The 19,016-nt window shown below is 34.9% G+C and overlaps 1 protein-coding gene across 3 annotated transcripts in view; it reads left to right on the top strand.

Moving 5' to 3' along the window:
- The window catches only part of LOC148652202 (vitellogenin-like), a 42,619-nt gene extending 29,488 nt beyond the window's left edge, over nucleotides 1-13,131 (top strand). For 2 of the 3 annotated variants that reach the window (XM_088598891.1, XM_088598889.1), the window contains exons 24-34: nucleotides 51-101; nucleotides 3,542-3,757; nucleotides 4,814-4,959; nucleotides 5,472-5,610; nucleotides 6,072-6,201; nucleotides 7,864-8,044; nucleotides 9,950-10,047; nucleotides 10,640-10,734; nucleotides 10,957-11,116; nucleotides 12,074-12,235; nucleotides 12,881-13,131. In XM_088598891.1, coding sequence (XP_088455017.1) covers nucleotides 51-101; nucleotides 3,542-3,757; nucleotides 4,814-4,959; nucleotides 5,472-5,610; nucleotides 6,072-6,201; nucleotides 7,864-8,044; nucleotides 9,950-10,047; nucleotides 10,640-10,734; nucleotides 10,957-11,116; nucleotides 12,074-12,235; nucleotides 12,881-13,008 — 1,506 coding nt within the window. In that variant the 3' untranslated portion in view covers nucleotides 13,009-13,131. The remainder of the gene's footprint in view (nucleotides 1-50; nucleotides 102-3,541; nucleotides 3,758-4,813; nucleotides 4,960-5,471; nucleotides 5,611-6,071; nucleotides 6,202-7,863; nucleotides 8,045-9,949; nucleotides 10,048-10,639; nucleotides 10,735-10,956; nucleotides 11,117-12,073; nucleotides 12,236-12,880) is intronic. The other variant, XM_088598890.1, reaches the window with a different exon arrangement.
- Nucleotides 13,132-19,016: the final 5,885 nt, after the last annotated feature.

The raw sequence follows: 19,016 nt of genomic DNA, 5'->3' as shown, positions 1-19,016 counted from the left end.
TGAGCTCTTCAGTACACCCATCAAACTCATGACCAACTTTTTCATTGTAGAGTATACCTGACGTCTTTGAAGACTTCCTCGGTGTATCCAAGTTTCAGAAGGTACTGTATATTATATGATCTAACATATGTTTAGATCTAAATTCTGCATAAATTCATTCTATTAAGTCATAGCATTCAAAGAAACAGTGAAGCTTTCAAACTTAAAATATTTATAATGATATGATAAAGCCACAGCATAATCTATATACTGTATATAGCATATGATAATGATATAATGCAATGTTTCAATGTAACTTATTTAAAAGTATACATTTTTATCATTTTGGACATATATATTTCCCCAAATAAAACATACAAATAATACATATTATTTATCTGATCTTCACAAAAACTGTGCACTGTACATGTCTAATACACATAACTGAAGCAAAGAGCATAGTAAATTTACTTATTAAAAACATGAGTAAAACTGAATTAGATTTTAAAAGCTATAGTTATAATATTTAAGTGAATTTTAAAAATAATATTTGCAAGATCTTTAATGGATTTGAGCAAACAGATTCAAAGATGTGGATCTATAAAACAGGAACCTCTATCAGCCACTGTGTGGAGCCTGGTCTTCAGTAGAGTAAAAAATATAAAATATAAAAAAATAATAATCAGATCTCAGATTATTCTTGTTCACACAATAAGCTTTTAACAAACTATTTAACACAATAGACAGTAAAAAAGATCATTTATTTGGTATATATTCATCAACAACATACTTTAAAACCTCCAACTTCTGTATTTTGTAAAACTGAGATTTAACATTAAGGTTCTGTCATGACTGCCAACCTCCCCAGACCAGCCCACAAAAGAACTATTCAGTGCCAGCAGCGGGGCAATAATTACAAGCGCTGCCGCACATGTTAACTCAGCACCACACGCCCTACCATGCGGCAGGCAGCAGTATTTAAGCCCCTTGAGTCTACTCTTTTAGAGCTCTACTTGGCATTTATTCTGAACTTCGCATTCTTCTGGATACTGGACTCCCCTTTTGCCTCTCGACCTTGGACCTCGGCTTGCAATTTGGATTGTTTGCCTCCATTTGTTCTTCCTGGATTTCAAACCACCTTTCTCCTTTTCAACCACAATCTCGCCTGACATTCCAGATTGTTCACCTGCCTCGACACCTACAGAACCTACTCCTGCATCTGCACAAGATCCACATATCTCTTCATTGAGGAATCCTTACAGGGTCCCCTGCTCGTATATTATGCATTGATCAGACTAGCTTCAAATTATCTTTGAGGACTGGCATTTCCTTGAGCACTGGCATTGTACCACCAGTCCTCAAAACTGATGCCATTACTCCCATGCCAAAAAAGCCTAACATGGCTCTCAACAATCTTAACAATTTTCACCCCATCTCCAACTTACCCTTTCTTGCAAAAATTCTAGAATCTGCTGTCACATTTTAAACCTTTTTGAACCCCTCCAATCTGGATTCTGTCTACTTCACAGCACAGAAACTGCCCTGATCAAAGTCACTAATGATCTTCTAATAGCTACTGAATCTGGTTCTCTTTCTATATTTATCCTTCTTGATCTCAGTGCTGCTTTTGACACTGTTGACCATGACATCTTACTTTCTCGTCTTAAGACTGTGTTTGGAGTTTCTTATACTGCTCTTACATCTTACATCACTGATCGCACTTTGTCTCTCTTAATGGGTATAAGTCTGAAATTGGTCTTGTTTAATCTGATGTTCCTCAGGGCTCAATACTGGCCCCCTTGCTCTTCAGTATTTACATGTTTCCACTTGGTCAGCTTTTAAGATCACATGGCCTCAGCTTTCATTTCTACACTGATGATACTCAAATATACACCAATACCAAACCTGACACTGATGTGGCTGTCTCTATTCTATCTAATTGCCTCTCTGACATAAAAAAATTTGGATGACTCAAAATTTCCTTCATCTTAACTGTGACAAGACATGCTTATTGGCACCCCCCATCAACTTTGTAAAGCCAATGCTGTAGATCCTATTTGTAGATGGTTCTGTACTTGAGCTTTAGTCTAAATTAAAAAACCTTGGGGTGATATTCGATCCTGGCTTAACATTCGACCCACATGTGCAGCATATTGTCAAAACATCTTTTTTGCACCTCAGAAATATCGCTAGGCTACGCCCTATGCTATCACTAACTGTGGCGAAAAGCTGATCAACACATTTGTGTTCTCTTGAATTGACTACTGTAATGCTCTACACGCTGGGGTATCTAAATCTACTTTGAACAAACTGCAGTTTGTCCAAAATTCAGCAGCCAGAATCCTGACCAGGTCTAGTGCAAGTGATCACATTACTCCTATCCTGGAGTCCTTGCACTGGCTTCTTGTCAGATTTTGTGTGGACTTGTCCTATCCTCATGCTCACCTATAAGGCTCTGCATGGCTTGGCACCTCAGTACCTGTCTGAACTATTATCACCTTACTCCCCACCTCACCTTGGTCTCCTTACTATCCCCCAAGCCCATCTACATTGTATGGGTGACAGGGCCTTCTCCTGTTATGCCCCCAAGCTCTGGAACTCTTTGCCCAAGGATATCAGAGAGTCACCTTCTATAAACTCTTTCAAATCTAGACTCAAAACCTTCGTCTTTAGAAGAGCTTTTACTTAACTGGTTCCATTCTTCACCCCTCTGCTTTTCCTAGTACCACCATCTAAGGTCTCCTCTCTGTATTGTAATTGTGTTTTATCTTGTGTATTCTTTTAATTTATTGTTGTTCTCATTCCATAAAGCACTTTGAGAAGCCATCTTTAAAGGTGCTATATAAAATAAAGTTTATTATTACTATTATGATCTTAAATAATATACGGTAATTTGTATATATAGTTCAGGTGGGTAGCTGCGTCAGAATGCGTAGGCTGCAAAGGAACAAGTAATAGGTTTACTATTATTCCATGCTGAAAAAAAGAAGAAAGAAAACACAAAGTTTCGGCCGTGGAGCCTTCTTCAGGTGTGAGAGAGACAAGGTAGTAGGCAAAGGTAATGTAGCGGGAGAACAAAGGCTGGGAGGGAGGAGGAGTGAGAGGCGGGAGCAGAGGACAGAAAGAGAGGCCAATCAAGAGGTGTGAAGTCAGAATAGGTGTAGAGAGGTGTGAAATGAAACTTCCAATGAATGGAGAAAATTTAGAAGAAGAGTAGTCTGTCGTTAAGAGAAGGGGGATGGTGTGATTTTAGCTGCAGGATAATTTTGGTTTCGGTAGTCTTTCTGATGTATGAGTTCGGAAAACCGTCTTTGAGAACACAGACAGAGAGATTAGAGTGGTCGTGTCTGTCAGAGGTGAAATGAGAAACATATGTATATATATACACTCTGTTTTATGGTTATTTCATGCTTAACTGCAGTTCAGTGGAATAGCAGGATACTTTTACACTTGTTAGGAATGTCAAGTCATGTAGTGCAGAAAATAGAAAAATTCAAAGAGGATTTTGATTTTTTTAACTAAAAATGTTAAAATTCATTATAAACACTTTTCTCTTTTTAAGGCCGGGCTAATAGACGACTCTGTGTCTCCTTTTGTGACTGCCATGGCTGAAGCAGTACGAAGTGATGGCAGGTCTCAAGGCTATGAAGCAACTGCATATCTATCCCCTACTACCCCAAAAAACATAATGCACCTGTTAGTGTCTGAAATTAATGAAGAAAGTAAATGGAAGATGTGTGTTGATGCTGGAGTGGAGAAATCGCATGAAAAAACAATGGTAATTTGTATAAGATCAATTATTTACATCAGCATCTCAAATTTAAAAAAAACCTTTCAGTTTTCATTTTAGTTTTATTCAGCTGGGATCTATTAGACTTAAATACTTTTTCTGTGATGTATAGTATATTGTTAAGGTTTCAACCACTGTACAAACGTCACACTGCCATTGATCGACCATGTATTCTATCACTGTAGAGATGCAGATTAAATTCAAATTTCTACTTGAATATGGAAGATTTTAATCCCAGTAATTTAGAAATAATACTAGGTGTCAATAGCTTAAAAGTCAATACTGGGTGCAGAGACAAAAATAACCAGGAGGATTAGGTCATGAACCCATAATTGGTGCTGAAAGATTACATGATTAGTTTAAGACATTGGTTTGGTTTAAACAACAATTGTATATACTGACAGTGTGTATATTTTCTGATAAAAACACGTGTCACAAAAACATCTATAATTAGTTCTAAATAAGAACATGAGAACAACTTTTGCAAATGATATGAACCCAAGTCGGCTGATTTAGCTCTTTCTTTGATTATTGAAATGAGCCAGGTTACAGGTTTCAACAGAAGAAGATTGAGCTGACTTTGTCAATACCTTTGAAAATTCAGAATAATTAAATAAGATTCCCTCATATTCTTCTTTTTTTTAGATTAAAATATTAATCTAAAAAATTTCCGTCAGATTAGGTCATTCATTTGGAAATCTTTCATCTTTTTGGAGAAAATGGGAATTTGATTAACTTGAATTGTAACAGCTTGAATTATAACAGATTCTTCTGTTCCATGAGCTGAAATGAAAGTAACAAATAAGTACATACATTTTTAAAGTAAGAAACATCCTGTCTTATGATCTCATGAATTATTACATTAAATGTTAGACTTTGTCTAAGCACTGAACATAAGGCATATGCTACATCAAGACTCAATCTGATCCATGTGCTGTATACTCTTACCAATTCAATCTCTAAAGTTGTGTCTAGACTCTGTCGTGTAACAGTGGAAACTCTAACACACCTACAGTTGTTATTAACTTTTTTTAAATAATCTAGATGGTGCTCAGTTGGGGAGAAGACTGTGAGAACTACAAGATTGCCACAAAGTCTGAAGTTCTGGATAAATCAGCTTCACACCTGGCCTTGCAGTTCAAGTTTCAATGGGGAAAGATACCAAGACACATGAAAAACAATTTAAAAAGGTAAAACTGTTTTAATGGCTTATACAATTGTTCAGACAGCAAAGAAATGCCATGCAGTTAATCTAATTGTTTTTTGGTCTATAAAATAGAACTTTTCTTTAAATCTGTGGGCTAAAATCAACCTGAAAATGTTCAAAGCTTTTGATTTACTGTATTACTATTTTTAATGCAAATATGTAATCAACATGTTATATTTTCTAAATGTAACCATATAATACATGAAAATATTGTGTATCCCTAATTGTATAGGTTTTTATATAAACTACTAACCTTCTAGTTCATGTTTTTTCTTTCACTTATTCAAATTGAAACATTACCTATTTAAAGTATGTATTTGCAGTCATAGATAAAAGGCACTGCCACTGTAATCTGCAATTCATTCCTAAACATAAATGCTATACAATCTTTATGAATGGTATAAGAAAAATAAAAACACACATTTGTGCTACATTGGCAGATTAAAGTTGTATTTATAATCAATGTATTGTACTTCTGTCGTTTTACATAAACAGGCTTGCTGAATATGTTCCAGGCATTGCCTTATATTTAGGATTTTTTGAGAAACATCAGCAAAATCCTCACCATCAAATTTCTATAACCATTAAAGCAACATCTTCAAGTACTATTGACACAATAATCAAGGCTCCAAAGGTAAATTCATTTTCAGCATAACCCCTTAAATGCTATGTATTAAGTGAATGATTGATTCATCATTAAATTAACTAAAGTAATTTAAACTTATGTAATTAATTTTTACTTTTAAAAACTTACAGTACATTTATTTTTTTAACTAGAGAACACTATAAAATGTTTCCTAAATTTATAAATTACAATCATTGTTAATATTTGTTGCATTTTATTGAATAAAATTACTGGAGATGGAGGATGTCAATACTTTTTAATACAAAAATTATTGCATTTTTCATTTTTTATAATAAATCTGCTTCTCTATGAAGATTAGCTGAAGGCTAAAAATTAAAAGCTTCTGTTTAGTTTTAAAGTGCAGAAAATGTTTAATTACAAGTAATTAGCATTATTGATTTGTGTTTTAAAAGAAACCAACTCCTCAATTTGTTTTCATACATAATTTATAAAACTTTTCTTCATTCTAGCTAACTCTTTATCAGCAAGGTATCCCAATTCCTGTGGATATACCTGTTAATGGTCTGTCAAATATGCAGAAGAATACTGTCCAAAGTGCTCTTAATGACCTGCCTTCTTTAATTTTGCACGGAATGAAAGGTAAAATATGGTTTCAGTAGTCTTTCTGATGCATGAGCTCGGAAAACCGTCTTTGAGAACACAGACGAAGAGATTAGAGTGGTCATGGCCATCAGAGGTGAAATGAGAAACAATGGGCTTGGAGAGATCTTTAATCTCTACAAGATCTTGTATCTCTACATATGCAATAACTACATGTAAACAGAGCTATGGGGAAGGCCACATGCTCATCCACTTCAGCCTACCTACATATAAATACCATGATTCTAGCTTTCCACTTGCATAATTCATTTTGTTTCATACCATCATGATCATTTAGTGGTATCACTCTTGCAAGAAACAGACCTTAACTTTCAAAATCTCTAAGGCTCCCTTCTTCTTCTGCCTGCTAAGAGTACACAACACCCGAGAGTTCCCATCAAGTCCAATCCAGCTTACTCAAACTCCAAAATTTCTCCTACAATCCATTTCTCCATCAGCACCCTTTCACCTAAACTCCAGAAAGACTGATGTAATCACTCTCTTACTCTCCATCTCCCAATGCCCACCAACCTTCTCTCAACTGAAATTTCAGTTGAAACACCAATTGAAATACTATATACAGCATGTGTGTGACAATTTGCAGGTATTTAAGCCAAATACATGACTTGGCAGTTTTACAAATGCTAGGTCCTTCCTAACTGTACAGCCTGTATGTACCCCTAGAGCATTAGTGAATTAACTAAAAACAACACATCATAGCCATCAGAATCCATTAAAAGGCTATTATATGCATAACTCAAGACAGGTATATGTAATATTTGAAGTTTCTATATTTGAAGATACTAATAGATACTAATAGACTAACAAATACCATAAGATATTACTATCTACTTCAAACAAAAGAACAATAGAACAAGAATTCACAAGGGACACACTAACAAAACACCATTATCACAAAAAAAAACCCTGACGAGCTCTCTTTGCAGGCTGCACAGTCCAGTCTCTGTTCCTGGTAATAAAAAAAAAGCCACTTTATATATAAAGTCCCAAAGAAAGCTTCAGGGTGATCATGGGAGGCAGGCAAACTTAACATTCTCGGTGCTATTGCAGAACCAACTGTATGCAGATTGCCGGGTCACAGTGCACAGTTCCTCATTCCACTTGTCTTTTCTTTTTATTCCCTCTGGTCCAGGTTCAACCCCAACATGCATAACACTCCGACACATCTATTGTGTTGTCTCTTACAGTATTGTATTGCCCCTCATAGTAATAGGCACCTTTGTGAACGGTGTGCCACTTAAATTGTGATGAGTGATGTCTGTAATAGTGTTTGTGCTAGAAAACACTTAGAGACACAAAACAAAAAACAACTCTTTATTGACATCAGGACCCACTGAATGGCCATTATATGCATAACTCAAGTAAATGATGCCCCCAAGACTGTTCTACTCACGCTTCTGTTACTCTATGACATATACAGTACACATATTTTTCCATATACTTTTACACTTTTTAAATAATGAACATGCTAATTCCTTTGCTTACTCTGAGGTGACTTCAAGTGTGAGATCTGAGTAAATTTTGATTTGAACACCTTAAACTTAATCTTAACCTTGTCCAAACGTTCTGAGTTGTTGATTATTCATGCAAATTCTCATTTCTAAGGTGCCAACTCAATAATATTTGATTTTTTTTCTGCAGCTCAATGTTCTGTTGCAGGAAGGAATTTTATAACATTTAACAATGTTAGGTTCACATCAGCATTGCCCAAAGCTTGTTACCATGTAGTAGCTCAGGACTGCACCAGTGAACTCAAGTTTGTGGTGCTGATGAAAGAAGAAGCATCCAACAAAAAAGAAGTTTACATTAGAACACCTCTTGGGTGAGTGAATATTACATTCATTGTCAGTATATTGAGGTTTTTATACATTGATCTAGCATTATAGATCTTGTAAAGAATTATTTCATTTTCATTTCAATCACTGTCTATAAAATAACAAACATACTGTGTACCACAATCTATTCAACTAAATATTGTAATAAATATGTTTAAAATTAACAAATAACAGTCTTGTGCTTTGGAGTCAACTTTTTATCCATGAAGAAGTATTATAATTCCACTTGCAGTATGAAAAACTATGATTGCTGCTGGAAGAGGTGTTAGTGAGGCCAGCAGGGGGTGCTCACCCTGCGGTCCATGTGGGTCCTAATGCCCCAGTATAGTGATGGGGACACTATACTTTAAACAGGCGCCGTCCTTCGGATGAGACGTAAAACCGAGGTCCTGACTCTCTGTGGTCATTAAAAATCCCAGGGCGTATCTCGAAAAGAGTAGGGGTGTAACCCCGGCGTCCTGGCCAAATTTCCCATTGGCCCTTACCAATCATGGCCTCCTAATAATCCCTCTCTATGAATTGGCTACAGTACTCTGCTCTCCTCCCCACTGATAGCTGATGTGTGGTGAGCGTTCTGGCGCACTATGGCTGCCGTCGCATCATCCAGGTGGATGCTGCACATTGGTGGTGGTGGAGGGGAGTCCCCATTACCTGTAAAGCGCTTTGAGTGGAGTGTCCAGAAAAGCGCTATATAAGTATAAGCAATTATTATTATTATTATTATTATTATTATTATTATTATTAATTATCTTATTTTATGTTGCTAGAGGTGTTAGAGTAGGATGATCTCTTAATTAAAATCCACGTAGAAAAGTTTAGTTAAAATCAATGATAAATCTTCTGAAGGGAACGTATAGTGCTAGAGAGTAGTTTAGATAACAGCATGAAACATTCAAATAACTGTGGTCAGGAATATCAAAGAATAATCAAAGCATAATTAACACGAACACAAAATTGATGTAAGTCTTTAACTTCTTCCCAAATTAAACGGATGTTTGTTTTTGTCTCAAAAGTTACAGGTGGTTATTTTGGTTGAAGTTTTTTCTGATTACTTACATCATAATCTTTCTTCCAGTAAGATTTGAATAATCTATCGTTTCAGCTTCAGACTACATATTCATCATTGCTCAAAATGTGTGGAACAAACTTGAACTGAAAACATTGAACATTCTATATTCAGATAACTAGACATAAAGCCACATTTTTCACATCACTGCTCTTTCTCATTTTATATTTAGGTCCTTATTTATAGTATACCATGCAGTATGTGCTGTAGACATATCATGTGTCTCTGTTAAGATATACTGTTCTTTGCCATTTTATATACACTTTTTACAATACAAATCAAAATTCTGAGACCACCAGAATTTTTTTTGAATTTCTGAAGACCTTGTAATGAATGGGAAATATAAAAATATGGAGCAGGGCAGCAGCTGAGTCAATCATCCCACTTGACATGTTATGGAATTAACATGACAAGAATCTGAAATACCAGAGTGCAAACAGAAGTAGTCACTTCAGTTACAGTATATGACATAATGCCTAAGGTATTATGCCGAACCTTTGCAGTAAAATGCCAACAAAAAAAAATTCTGCTATGTTTTGCAGTGGGTAATAATCTTACATTTGAATCATCAATGTATACTTTATTTCTTGATTCTATTTGAGTATGATTTCAAGATGGCCCCATAATTCTAGCTAAAACATGTATATTAATAAACACTATTATATGAAATGTTTATAAATATATACAGTATAGTATTTTTGCTCTATTTTACAAGGTACCCTTTTAAGTTACCATAAAATTCTTATGTAGTAACATTGTTATGTAGTATGCTGGCAGTTACACATTCATGCAATATGTTGGCAAAAAATGTTATTTTTTCTTTCAGGAATCTAATCATTCACCATGAAGCTGGTAGAGACCCTTTCCTAAGATTTAACAATGCTGGCCTGACACTTTCTAGCCTGCCATTTAAAGACCCCTCAGGTATATAAAAGATGGAATAATAAGAAGATTTCAATAAAACAATGACCAATAAAAAATCTGAATTTATATTATTACAGCTAAGCTGACACAATTGCCAGCCATGATCCTGCTTTTGTTATAAAAACGTAGAATCATAGGTGGAAAATGTGAGGAAATATTTAATATTTAATTCAGATGCATTAATTGCAGGTCATGTTGACAATCTGAATGATGACTTTTAATTAAAACATTTTACCATATGTGACAATTATATTTTATGTTATGAGAACATGTATAGGTTTAAATTGTATGAGTTAAAAATAATTCCTTAGCTTAGTTAAAATTTGTCTAATAAACCATACTTTTGATCAGCAGATAATGTTCTTAAAATATTAAGTTTCTATGTTCCACAATATCACAAGAAACATTTTCCATCAAAATAACAGATTCAACATAAAGTTAAGAGCCAGGAATATTACTGTGCTATTAACAAATATTTAAAAGGACTGTCTGAAATATTTTGAAATCAGTCTGAAATTTTCTTATCCACACAATATTAACCATCACGGTCTATAACCATAGTACTCATGAACTGGCAATCTGTTTTTTAAAGGAACATTACTTATCAACACCATTGAAGGTGATGTTCTGATAGAAGCACCAGAACTTGGACTTGACAGATTATATCTGAATGGGGAAATAATGAAGGTAAAATTTAATATATTTGGAGTCTTATTAAAACTAGTTTATTCCTTTTGTAATTTTAATGGAGTAATTTGTATATCTTTAAGTGGATCCACAACAAGTTTTATTCTTCTAAGAAAAGAAATAATCTGAATAAATTAAATGAGTCATTTGGATAGGTGACACCAGTTGTTTATAGTCAAAAGAGTATTTGCATTGGTGCTTTATGGTATTCTTCTCATTCAGGTTGTAATCGAATCCTGGATGAAAGGAAAAATGTGTGGCCTGTGCGGACAGGCAGATGGAGAGGATCGCACAGAATTTAGAATGCCAAATTTGTACACAGCAAAAAGTCCAAGCAGTTTTGTGCACTCTTGGATGCTTCATGAAGAACCCTGCTCAGGTGGTGAGACTTGGTTTTCTTGGACTTTTCCTGTTTTAAAAATGGATTAAGATAAAAAGCTGTTAACTTGTGTGCTAACTGCAGAACCATGATAAATAACACTTTTTACTTTGGTACAATAAACATGATGAACTAGTTAAAATTGTAAGGAGTGACGAATTGCTTCACACAGAAACTACAGTAAGGGACTTAGATAACTTGTGATTCTGTGATTCCACAAGCTACTCATGAAAGTAATTTAGGTTTTTATATACAGTATATACCGTTATATATACTAAAACGTCTATTTCTTCACCAAGGCAATATAAATTAGAAATACAAATATGTAGAACTGAGGGAAGATATGCAGAAGCTTCCCAACACATTATTAAGACTTCTAGTATATTGTACTTAGTTTAAATGACTACATCACAAGACATACAGTATAAAATAGTTTTAAAATAAGTTGAAAAAAGAGCACTCAGGCGATTGCCATATACAGATTAAAACTCTTCAGTCTAAAACAAAGGTAACTGTGAGGTGATTTTATAAAATGCTAAGGAGCATACAGTAGTTTGGGTTATCCAAGGGGGCAGTATTATTTTCAGTAATGAAACAAAGACACATAATCATAATTGGAACCTGAAGGGAAATTGACAAGGAGTTATGAGTATCTGGAACAGGCTTGCAAGTCAGGTGGTTCAGGTTCAAATTCCAGGCTTCTTCAAAGAAGTGACAGGACAAATTGTAGAATCATTAAGCTACTGGACTACCAAACAAGTAAGGTGGACTAAATTACCTCCTCCCTTTTGCAACAATTCCAATGTTCTTATGTGGTTTAGTATTATTGCTAAGCAGTTCTTGCTGTAGTCTATATGTTTTGTTGATTTGCCACCATCAATAAACAGCACTTTGCAAACTTAGAATCAGTCAGGCAAACATTATGCATCATTTTATAGATCTGTAAATGTCTTCCTGCAGCTTGTACCTTGCAACGGGAATTTGTGACATTGCAAAAGCATGTCAGTATAATGGGAGAGGAATCAAGCTGCCACTCGGTGGAGCCAATTCTCCACTGCAGATCAGACTGTTCTCCATTAGAAACAACACCTGTATCAGTTGGATTTAATTGTATACCAACAGGTAAGTAATGGAAGAGTACAACTTATACTCAGGGATCAAAATTTGGGAATACTAACTCAAAATTATGGGAAGCCTTGTGAGAGTTACTAAAATAAGTTTTAAAATAGAAACCTATACATTGTGCATATTCAGAATCCATACATTATCAAAAAGCAGCTTCTTCTAGGTAAACCTGAGGCCTAGAACCTGCAATGGAAGTATAGTGTACAAGTCAGGACTGCACCCTAAATGGGATGCATGTTTATTGTAACACAGATACACAAATACATCCAATTTTACCTTGCAAAATACTGAACATGTAAACAGCATGTGATCACACAGGAAGATCTCTGTTTAGAGTAACAGATGTTATGAACCTCCGTGTTGAAAGTAATTCCAGGAAAATACACAAGTTGCACATTTTGAGTTTAGTGTTCTTTAATTTGTTGATAAACTGTTCTTTAGTTTGTTGCGCAGCTTTATCTGTTTTTTTCATTTTAAAAATGTTGCACAAGGGTAATCAGATTCAAGAGAAAACATCCAGAAAACAGAGTAAAAGAAGCTAACGTAGACACATGAAGTAAAATCAATTGAAATACAAAACAAATGCCTGCATAAAATCATTTCAGGTTCAAATCTAATTTGAATAAATCTTTGATTTTACAGAGTCCACTTCCAGCAATGTGAAGAGTCAGTCTGGACTTTCAAGGAAAACTGAGAACACCCAAATCACAGTACAAGCTCACACTGCCTGTTTTTGCCCACTTACAACATGCAAATCAGATGGAATTTGATTAGTTTAAAATGAAAAATGGCTACTTGTCACAATCAAGCCCTCCATTTAATATCATTTAACAAATCATTTTTAAATCATTGTGAAAAAATAATTATTTAATAAAAATTATTTTACCACAGCATTTTTTCTTCTTTATATTCTTGAAATTCCCAGCCAATATACAGATACAGCCATTCAAAATGCGCGGGCGATACCGCATTATTTTCCGGTACGCTGTACGCAGTCTACCGCGAGTTACCGGTAAATACCGCTAGTTACCGGTAAATACCGCTAGCAAAATAATAGTATCTGGAATTTCCGCAAGGTGGAGCTAATAAAGCTCAACCTCTCATGTATGAGCTGTCGCCATCAAAGTCTTTAATGAAGATATTACTAATAGTATTAATAATGAATGACCTTGGACAAGCTGTAAGTGTAAACTCAAAGTATTGCCCTGGTCCACATTCCGTTTTTCATTGACCGTCTTTCTAAAAGTAACACCACAGCATTTCGCAATCACGCATTTTTTTCCAATCATGCAAAGTACAATAATTTTTGAGAATCGATTCACCATGCCTTTCACATGCTCATAAAAGAGATTGATTTAGGAACATAAACATATTACCGTATGCAAACTGTACTGTATACAGTATGTATATGTATATTTAATGTCTTAACTGTGCCCGTTTAAGTATTGAATATTCATATGGAATTTTACCACGCATTAGCATGTTAAAGCGATTTCATTGAGGAGTCTAGCTACTAGTTAACACTGTACTTCCTACTTTGAAAATACCTGTGAAACCGGTTTAATTCGTCACAGCCAGCACTCCGGCAGAGAGGGGGTTGTACTCGTTAATGTCCGATGACATACAAGTGGAAAGATTACAGATTTTAATCGTCTTTTTTCTGAACCAGGGAAAATCTGATCATGTTTCTCTATAACAATAATAAAAAACTTTATTTTACATTATTTTACATATCCCGCTTACACATCGCACGACTTTAATAAATCTATTCTTTATTAATACTAAATAAATAATACTAAAGATACTACAGCAAAGAGGTCACTTGATTTTTGGAATAATTCCAAATAGCACAATGATCCACTGGCATCCCTGAAGTCTGTTTAGTCCATAATCTTCCAAATACAATCACTAAGCAATTATGAGAATTACACCATCCTATTTCTTTGTGATGTCCTGTAGAAACTAAACCTATTTTTATAAGGCTCTTACTCAAAAGATTTCCAAACACACAAAGCATTTGTGAAGTACTATAGTATTTCTAAAGGTTACTGGTACAACATCAATCATTAAAGCTTAACAATAAAGTTTAGATTGCTGACTATGGACTAACTACATTAACTAACTGCAATGCAACAGTAGACATTATACAAGTAAGAATATCTGGTTGAATTATTGCATTTGTAGCCAATTTAATGAGAGAGATTTTAAGTTTTAACAGAAGAAAACTACGAATATGAACACAGCCATAGCAACAAAAAATACTGTGCAAATATCAAAAGGCTACTTCAGTAATGAAATAATGATCACAGTAGAAACCAGACACTGTTTACACCATATTGTTAAGAAAGACTCAAGACAGAAATGTTCATGTACAGCTGGAAAAAACAACTTCTAAAACAACAGTGAAGGCTGCAACATTACGCCCATGCTTTTCCACACTTGTAAGGATAACCTTAAAACTTAGGCTGTTGAGTCCAATCAATTAAAGCTGGAGTTCTGCAGGTTGTACAGGCTTAAAAGGTAGATCGGTAGTTTATCTGCAATATAGTCCAGTACTTTAGGTGTTTCTTGGTTTAATTTTCCTGCTTATTAATGCTTACTTTCCTACATTTCCAATGCAGTTCACTATCATTATACACAAAAGCCAAACCATAAACTTTGAAGCTAGCAGACTTCAAGAAAACACCTGTTGCTGTTAAATGGTGAGGTTTTATTATAATCTAAGGTATGAAAACAAACTAGCTACATTTTTAACACACCTTATAATACGCCACTTTTTTGTTGTATCCCACGTGATTTGAAGCATTTCTGTTTTAATTGAACTTCTAGAGTTATTTCTCCAATGTTTAGGAGGATATCGCCATAATAAGGGCATGCTTGTCATATGCTAAAAGAATAGCTTATAACGGGAAAGGCAAAGTCTGTTTTTTTTAAAAAGCTCCTTTAAAGCCTGTGCCCCAGAAGGTCCATTTATGTTGAGCTGTGAAAGTGCTTTACAGTAAAAACCTTGTGTAAATGGTTAAAAGCAATGATCCAGGGACCAAAGGTGATTCAGGAGCCTGGAACCAATATTTGTGTGCTCGGTGCAGTCGGATGTTGAAATTTGTTCCCCGTTTTTGAAAAAGTCCCACTGTATGCTGTTCCTTTTATTTACAATACGAAATCTAGGAACCTCTAGGAGACATCAACTGCAAAGTGACATGACTGAGAGCCTCTTGAGTCCTGCAGATACAGGGTACCTCATAATTTTAATGAAATCAAATGTGTACTGTACGTGTAAAACTGAAGCTGACCTAACAACCATCCCCTTTTCTGCAGAGTGTGTTTAATTGTACTGTTTCAGCACATCAGTTTTGCAGAAAAGGGGATGGTTGTTAGGTTCGCTTAAAACGCTATATAAAACAAAGTTTATTTAAAGATGAATGATAAGTGTCGCAGTTTAAATAATTTTCGTAGTAGGGCTTGGACAGATTCCAAGTGCATTTTTGCAATTTACGTTGCATTGTCCAATGTGCTGTTGTAATACAGTTTAGAATACAGTAAGTCTAAACTGTATCAGCTTTATTTATGGGTTGCAATTTAGAAAAAGTCAAAAAGTTGACTAGCATCCACATGGAGGTTAATTTATGTTCAGCAGCTATAAACAGATGTTGAGCAGCTTTACAGCAAGAGTAATTAACAGCAGGGATGTTTAATCTAGACTTAAACCACAGGGAATTAGTTTTCACAGGGAAACACTTATTTCTAATTTTCTTTTGTTCAAATTTATTTTTTCCCAGGGTCCCAAGTTGAGATTTTAAACCAGCCTATAGAACCTGATTTTTTTTCTACCTTAAGGGCTTGAATTTGCTTTGAGGAAGTCAATGTTAATGCATATAGACCTATCCACATAGCTGACATAGCTAACACAAGGAATCATTATACAAAAGATTCCTGTCTTCTTAACTTCAAAACCCATGTACAGTCAAGCCTTTTTGTCACCATAGAGTCTGTATACAAATATAAATGCAAAACGACCAATCAATTTTAATGTTCCCATCTGATTTTAATGTCAGCATAATTTAGTTGTTGTACATACATTAAATATGCAGTAAGGTATTAACATTAACTACTTAATTATTGGAAAATTAGCACATTAGCAACAATTTTATAGTACATTCCCTGAGATTCACTTTAATAATTAAACACAAAACAGTTATAAGTTAAGAAATATGTTGAATGTCAGCAAGAACCTGCAAAGATGTTCACAGAAAAAACATCACTGATGGCATAGGTATTCAGCCCCTGTGTTGATATAGCACCATTAATATTTTTGGACAGATCTCTACGCATTTTGCACAGTTAAATACTGAAGTATTGTCAATATTATCTGAAAAAAAACACTGCAGGTTTTTGGAGAAGATTTAATGATTTACAAATGTCAAGAGTCACCATTCATTTTCTTTTGGATGTCAGGATTTTCACTTGACTACTCAAGAACATTCACTGGCTTATTGCTAGACCTCTTCAGTCTTGCTTTGGCCTTGTTTCAGGTCATTGTCCCACTGAAAAGTCAATTTCCTACCCAGTTTATAATTCATGAGTAACTCATCCACACTCTCTTGTCTCTTTCCTGTAATGTGTACCATCCATTTTTCCCTACTAGTTTCTTACAACAAGCTTCCTTAAACCATGAAAATAAGAAATATTCCTACAACATGATGCTAAAACCTCCTTGCTCAGTAGTAAGGATGGAGTTAACATGGTGATGCACCAGATGTAATATCAAAATCTACAGATGCAGCCATTCAAAACGAGCGGGCGATACCGCATTATTTTGTGGTGCGCTTTACGCAGTCTACCGCGAGTTACCGTAAATTCTCCTATAATACCGCAAGCAAAATAATAGTATCCAGAATTTCCGCAAGGTGGAGCTAATAAAGCTCAACCTCTCATGTTTGAGCTGTCGCCATCAAAGTCTTTAACGAAGATATTACTAACAGTATTAATAATGAATGACCTTGGACAAGCTGTAAACTCAAAAGTATTGCTCTGGTCCACATTCTTTTTTTCATTGACCGTCTTTGTAAAAGTAACACCACAGCATTTCGCAATCACACATTTGTTTCCAATCATGCAAAGTACAGTAATTTTTGAGAATCGATTCACCATGCCTTTCACATGCTCATAAAAGAGATTGATTTAGGAACATTAGTAACGCGTGTGAAGGCCATAAACAATATTAATTTTGGAACTTAAACATACAGTATATAGCTGGTCTCGGTACTTTAAAGAAAACATACACACCAGTATTCCATTTCTCCCTAAACATTTTAAGCATCGAAGTCTTTAACTAACGTGATATCGGAGTCAACAAGCATACTTTTAGAATTTGATTGAAAGGGAATATAATATGGAATCGCGTATCTAAAGAAATTAATAACAATATAATTATATTCATGTACCGTAACACAGGAATAGTACATGCTGTACATTGTCTGTTGATAATGTTTTTGTAGTGCTTTTTCAGCACTCTGCATGTGACCTTGCCGGTGGCACTGTGGGTTAGGTTCCTGACTCCCACGTCACACGGTCTGTGATTGAATCCCGCTGGAGCCATGAATTTTTTTAACAAACATTTCTTTGAAAAAATGAAACGTTTCCCTGAGTCAGAGATTAAATAAAACCTCACTCGCACCAAACAAATTTATATTTCTAAATATCACAACATGATCGAATTTAAGTCATTTTAATAACAATGAATAGTCACCTATGCGTTACAATATAAACATTTATATTGATTTAAATCGCGTTTAAATCGCCTTTATTTAAAACCCATAAATAAAGCTGATACTGTTTAGACTTTTAATTATTTAAAACTGTATGACGGCAGCACAATGCACAATGCAACGTAAATGGCTATCTTTGTCATCTGTGTAATAATGTTCACCTCTCTGTCCAGCAAATTAACAATAGTAATAATAATGAACTTTATTGTATATGGCGCCTTTAAAGGTGGCTCCTCAAAGCGCTTTACAGGTTAAAAACAATAACAACAATACTGTTAGGCTGGGCAAACGATTTTTTTTTTAAGAAATACAAAATTAGATATAATGATGTGTTCCAGCTTAGACATTAACGAAGAGCATAACACGTGGCGGCGTAGCGGTCGGCTCTGTATTACCGATGCACTGCAAATACAACCCCCCTCTCTGCGGGAGTGCTGGCTGTGACGAATTAAACCGGTTTCACAGGTATTTTCAAAGTAGAAGGGGGCGAGATATCCAGCGAAAGACACCTCCCCCCTCCAAAACCCAGTAAGTACAGTACTTACTAGTTAAAGGCTAGGCTCCTCAATGAAATCGCTTTAACATGCTAATGCGTTGGTGTAACAGTCCGGGCGTGGCAAGCTTCTAATGTCAACTCGACTACGGTGAAAGGAACCCTTCTTTCACTGGAAGACAATGAACATATTCTAGACCTAAATGAATTAATAGCAAACATGGTTTACATAACAGACATTTTTCCAAGAAAGTTTATAATAATACAATCTACAGTTGAAATCTGAGCCTAAATAAAAAGAAAAAATATTTTCAGAGAGCAATTAAGCTGTGTTTATGTAGAATAAGTGATTAGGTTTATGAGCAATCTAATTACTTATTCGTTTAAAACGCTATATAAAATAAAGTTTATTATTAATTTGCTGAACAGAGCGGTGAACATTATTATGCATAAGACAAAAATACGCTGTAAGGTTTTTACTTTTTAAACTTTTAAAATACACAATTCGAATAGAAAG

This window comes from Lepisosteus platostomus, chromosome 11 (genome assembly GCF_059453375.1).
Source record: "Lepisosteus platostomus isolate fLepPlt1 chromosome 11, fLepPlt1.hap1, whole genome shotgun sequence".
In the NCBI taxonomy this organism is placed as follows: Eukaryota; Metazoa; Chordata; class Actinopteri; order Semionotiformes; family Lepisosteidae; genus Lepisosteus; species Lepisosteus platostomus.
Note: the sequence above shows the minus strand (reverse complement) of the source record. Positions and strands in the feature narration are given on the sequence as shown.